The sequence below is a fragment of the Amphibalanus amphitrite genome, unplaced genomic scaffold (genome assembly GCF_019059575.1).
Source record: "Amphibalanus amphitrite isolate SeventyFive unplaced genomic scaffold, NRLGWU_Aamphi_draft 000378F_arrow, whole genome shotgun sequence".
NCBI lineage: Eukaryota > Metazoa > Arthropoda > Thecostraca > Balanomorpha > Balanidae > Amphibalanus > Amphibalanus amphitrite.
This window is the reverse complement of record NW_024881872.1, coordinates 307,820-313,297: the sequence shown is the minus strand read 5'-3', so window position 1 is coordinate 313,297 and position 5,478 is coordinate 307,820. Positions and strand designations below refer to the sequence as shown.

The 5,478-nt window shown below is 47.6% G+C and overlaps 1 protein-coding gene and 1 long non-coding RNA gene across 2 annotated transcripts; both read right to left on the bottom strand.

Annotated features, from left to right (window-relative positions):
• Positions 1–800: 800 nt before the first annotated feature.
• On the bottom strand, positions 801–2,265 carry LOC122389985 (cuticle protein CP14.6-like). Its single transcript, XM_043382544.1, has 3 exons — positions 2,190–2,265; positions 1,821–1,933; positions 801–1,362 (listed from the first exon to the last, which is right to left on the bottom strand). The coding sequence occupies exons 1-3, from the start codon at positions 2,196–2,198 to the stop codon at positions 1,143–1,145; spliced, it is 342 nt and encodes a 113-aa protein (XP_043238479.1). The 5' UTR covers positions 2,199–2,265; the 3' UTR covers positions 801–1,142.
• A 291-nt stretch (positions 2,266–2,556) lies between these two features.
• On the bottom strand, positions 2,557–4,113 carry LOC122389984. Its single transcript, XR_006258052.1, has 3 exons — positions 3,799–4,113; positions 3,471–3,583; positions 2,557–3,036 (listed from the first exon to the last, which is right to left on the bottom strand). It is a non-coding gene; the product is annotated as an uncharacterized LOC122389984 (long non-coding RNA).
• Positions 4,114–5,478: the final 1,365 nt, after the last annotated feature.

Here is a 5,478-nt window from a genome sequence, read left to right as displayed (position 1 = left end):
ATTCATCAATATCCATTATATACTCCATCCACCTGCCCTATCCCAAGAACCAGCCCAATCTCATGTAATCCTTGACGATCACTTTCAGTTTCAGCCATTATCAAGCTTTCCCGTTCTCGGCTGACGGTAATCCAGCCAGAAAACCGGTGAAGTGTCAGGCGTCAGCTCCAGTAGGAGCATACCTACTCCGGGGTGACTGTGCGACTGGGGGATCTGCCCAGGTATATTGATCTGCCCCACCGCGACACTTCTGTCCCAACGGAATGGGCCCATGATTCACTGCAGTGCGCCAATCGGTGGTTAAGTTTCCCGATGCTGCATCTTATCCTCTTATCACACTACCCTAAGGCCTGAAAAGGTTTTAATAGACTGAAAATATATAACAACAACATGACTAATGATCTCCATGCTTCGGACTGAGCGGTCGTCGGTGACCTGGAAAAATATAGGGTTTCCTTTACAGCCAACTTTTCCAAGGGATGACCGTCAGCGCGGTCGCATGTCTGGTCCTCCCTCTCATGACGGTATGACATGATGCGTGGTGATTAGCGTGGCGGTGTGGTGCAGTGACATTGATTGTGCTGGCCTCAAGGCGAGATAAGCCGGTGATCTGTGAGAAGATCGTATTTTTTCAAACTTAGATACGAGCTATTTGAATATAAACCACGAGGTCTGTTCCAATACTGATGACTGAATGAGTTGTTTTCACGAGATCTATGGCCTACGGCCGAATATTTGATAGGCTAGCCTCAGGGATACCGTGTAAGCTAGTGACATGACGCTGGTTGAAATACATTCAGTAGGTGCTCAGCAATGAGCAAATATATTTCTCGTGAATACAACGAATCATCGTAAAAGATGCTGCTGGTCCCATGCCAGTGCATTCACACATGACACTCGGCATGATATAACCATTTGTGGACGAGAATGTGAGAGAGACCAAAAATAGCACTCAGCCGCGACAGCGACCATAACAGTTGCCAGCACAGCGCTTGGTCGTGGGAAACGAGGTCCAACCCGACCTTTGAAACGCGCTGCGACCAACAGATAGTATCAGAGGAAAATGCAGACCATGACACACGCCACTCAAGCACACATTCCTCCTGCCACTGCTCTTTGACAACGCGTCATATTCGTGTTGTTTAGGCGTCCTGGATGTCGACGCGTCCGTTGAAGGTGGGAATGGCGTCGCTTTCGGGCCGGTAGCCGTCCTGGTCAGAGATGAAGGACAGGTAGGTGACGGTGCCGTCGGGGTGGGTGAACTCGTGGCTTCCTGATGTGGTGTAGCTGCCAGTCTCCCGCTCAAGGCCCGGGTAGGACAGGCCAGACTCCTCGCGAGCGATGCCGTTTGACGTCTCGAAGCTGTTGGATGAAACAGTAGTTTGGATTAATTAATAATTATGCCGATGCTTCAGAACGGGTTTTTCGGGTACCTTATATATGTTTAAAGGCGTTAAGACTGCGTTGAAAACTTCTTTACTCTTTCCTGGGGAGTTGACCCTCTGGAGCGGAGTACGAGGCATGCAGACGTTTTTACCACACACGGTAGGGTCAACTCTCCTCATTTACCCTCTTACAGAGGATAAATCTGTTGTGTTACTCTCTGCTTCAGGGTAACACTATCCTCTGCAAAAGAGTAAGTTTACCCCACGGTGCGTCTACGTCTGCGTGCCTCGTACTCTCTCCCAGCAGATTAACTCTCCAGGAAAGAATGCACAAGTTTTCGGTGTGACATGATAAGTATCGAGAGCACTACAGTGCCAAGAGCGTACTGGAACTACAAACAAATTTAAAGTAATGTTATCTCGAACAGTGCGTACCTGAAGTCGTAGGACTGATCCTCGCGGAGCTCATTCACATACTTCAGGATGGTGGCATCCTTCTCACTCTGGGGCCGGGCCAGGGCCGCGGCAGCGAGGCACAGCACGATCAGCTGTGGACAAGGACAAAAATCGCGTCAAAGCGGCTGCAGATGGCCTTGGTCAAAACTTATTCATCATACAAACGAAGACACGTCAACAAAGAAATGAAGTGGCACTGATGTAGCAAGTTAACGAGGAATTGTAGTCGATAGGCGAACTACGAAGGCGCATCACCGCACTTCGTTCATGAGCACTGATGGTTTCAGTCTGAGCTTCACACAATATCCACTTCACAACCACTGCGTTCACTAGCTTCTGATCACTTACGAGCTTCATCTTGGTGTGATGTCTGGTGGGCAGTGTGTGCCGTGTTGGAAACACCCTCAGCTTATATAGTGCACCGGTGTCGACAGATGCAGGTGACATGAAACGCCGATCCCGTTCAAATCTGGACATTTTTCAAGTGTATCATCCAACGAAGGGTACAAACATGGGATTTGACGGCATCTTGGTGTTGTTCGGCCTCAGATGGTTTTTACGTGTCAGACTTCAGGGAAATGTCCTTCGGCTACCTGTATCTGCAGCAGAGCAGCGCGTTACACTACCTGTCGATGGCGACAGTGCTACACAACTGGGGCAGTGATGATCCGATGGAAACCTGTTCCGCTATTTTGTAATTCAGGTCTCTACGATACCCATTTCGTGATATATTTATTCAATGCATTATACAAACATCAGTAGATAGCGGTTTATTATGTATGTTTCGAAGGCATATAACTTCCACACATTACACCAGCTGTGTTTGTGTATTTTCGGTGTCATAGAGAGTTACAAATTCGATTTTAGCGACTCCCAACGCATTGCAGTTTAGCATACCGCAAACACTCGCTTCCATCGAACATATAATAATTAAACAATGTGGAACATGAATGGATCATCTTTTAAAACACAACTCTAGACATCTTGGATATCCACACGCCCATTGAACACTGGAATGGCGTCACTTTCGGCCCTGTAGCCGTCCTCATCCGCGATGAACGACAGGTAGGTGACGGTGCCGTCAGGGTGGGTGAACTCGTAGCTGCCCGACTGGGTGTAGCTGCCCGTCTCGGGGTCGGCGCCAGGGTAGGAAACTCCAGACTCCTCCCGAATTATCCCGTTAGAGGTCTCAAGTCTGGAAAAGATGGGAGGTGTGTGAAGTTTGAGACCAGTTAGTTAAAACTCAGCGGAAGGTTTTCTCCCATTAGTTGGAACGCTGTACTCGCTCATCCAGCATGAAAGACCAACAATCATTCTAAATTATCTACTGCCCATTGCCAGGTGCAAGAAAATTCATCTTATTCATGGACCACAGCTACCAGGACGGTTTGGATAGTATGATACAGATTGTTGAACTTGTGAATCTGTGACAGAAGCAATGAGTATCTCTATTAAACCGGCGCAACATTTCGACAGAGTTCATCTCCCCCGCCTGATGTCTGGATGTTATTATTGCTTTAGGCCATAAATAAACCGCAAATAAGCGTTCTGCACTAACCATCACCTTATATATGGACCTCTGTCTGATACAGTTCAAGTGCCTAAGTTTAAAAGTGGACAGGTACTCACGAGAAGTCGTAGTTCTGGTTCTCCCTGAGTTCGTTGAAGTAGTCGACGATGGTCGCGTCTTTTTCATCCTGAGGCCGGGAGAAAGCTACAGAAGCCAAACAAAGGATGACTACCTGCAATGAAATCGCAGTCGTACAACTCACAGGTCAAGAAGGTAAAAATATCCTACACATTTTGAAACAATGCAAAAATGTACCATATGTGCTTTATCACATAGTGGTGTCTTTAACTCCAAATAAAATGCGTGCTTATGCGCCAATGAAACGCATGTGACAAACTGAGTCTGCTTACAAGCCTCATCGCTGCCCGGTATTGAAGTGGTCCTTACCAGCGTCCAAGACTCCCTTTTGTACCGTTCGCTGCGGCGTGCGGCTGCGTCCCAGCACGCTCCTACTCCCCGTGCGTGAGGTGCCTCCGACGGTCACTGCAGGCGCGTGCCGCTGTGGTCAACCCTGCCGCCGCAGGCCGCGACAACTCGTGGCCGATCTTCCCAGTCGCGGACATAACCTCGAGGACACGCACTTGGAGGCCATAAGGACCTCTTTCACACTGGCACCTATTGTACCGTGTCCGTCATAACTCAAGCACGCTCGTTCACACACTGATCAGCCCATTTGTATTCGGTCACGGCCGGTCAGAGAGTGAGGTCTGAGTCGGTCCGTTCCGACCCGCGCAGCTCCCCGACCTTCGACCCTGCCCCCGGACGGTGGCTCTCGGTCAGCTGGCAGCCCAGCCGCGCGTGACCGGCGCTAGTCGGGAGGGACCTAACACAAAACTAACACATTAGAATAACATAAAGGGCACTGCTCATAGCAACATCGACATATCTTTAGTGTAGGTAACATGGATACTGATTACATCCCAACAGTCGCCGCCAAATAAAGAAACTTAACAAAACGAAAAGAAAGGACCAATTCATACACAAAGGTCACTGTTCACTGAGCCAGCGAGCCTTGGATTTGCTTCGTGAGATCTATGTAAGAAAATGATTGGCTATACTGGCATTCGCTAAAATAGTAATCCCTGGTAATGATTAGCAAACAGTGCATTGCATGCTAATCTTTCGATAATCTGTAGGTTCACTACTCATCCTTTATGACATTCCTGTGAGCGCTACTTTATATAGGTCACCTTATCTCATACCACAGAGACGACGACCAAACATTTCAGACCGGTCTCAGATGGAAAATGCCCGCATCAACTAACCCACCGCCCTCAGGGTCCCGGGGGAAGTCGAGCTCGGCCTCAAATGCTGACCAGTCTCAAGAGGATACTGCTGGCACGATCTCGGGCTGCTCTGCTGCGTTGAGTTGTCACTGCACGGCGTCGTCAGCCAGCGGCCTAAAAATAGGTGCCGCTAGACTTGCAAGATGGCGTACAGTACAACCGCACCACGAGACACCCTTTTTGAATTGATCTTCAAACTACACCGGGTGACATCCGTGACAGTTGCTGATGCAACTCGTTGGAATATGTCATGTAACTAGGTTTAAGATGAATATGCCGATAAGTACTAATCCAAATTAATATTTGGCCAATGAATGGGCATTTCGTATTTCCAAATAAGAAATGGGCTAATTAAATTAGATCAAATGATAATCGGGCCATGGATGCACGCGATTAGCCATAACACGTAAGCTATCATCTTTATCAAATGATGCACTCCTAGTGTGTCTTTATTATGTTTGCCTCCTCTTTTGCCTCGTTTTTAATGTTCTTTTACCTTCTGCTCTAGAAGGAAAAATGCCGACTAAATTTACTAAATCAATCAATTGTGCGTTCTCAATAGGTTCTGGCTTTTCAATTACAAAACATAGTCGCATTAAGATAAAAATACACTATTCTAGTTATTTGTCTCTTGTTGAGTGCTCTGTGACAACGGGAAAGCAAACAAATCTCACCAATTTGGATTTAAAACGCATTTGTGTGAATCTGGGTCGACCTGAGCCTAGAAATTTAACCGGAGTTGCTTCTGTAAAAGCGAGACAGTGTCAGGACGGCATATCTT

Bases quoted from the DNA above. Each gene is read 5' to 3' on its own strand.
- LOC122389985 (XM_043382544.1), bottom strand. The intron at 1,363-1,820 runs GTACGCACTGTT...TTCATCCAACAG, and splicing joins GATCAGTCCTACGACTTCAG to CTTCGAGACGTCAAACGGCA.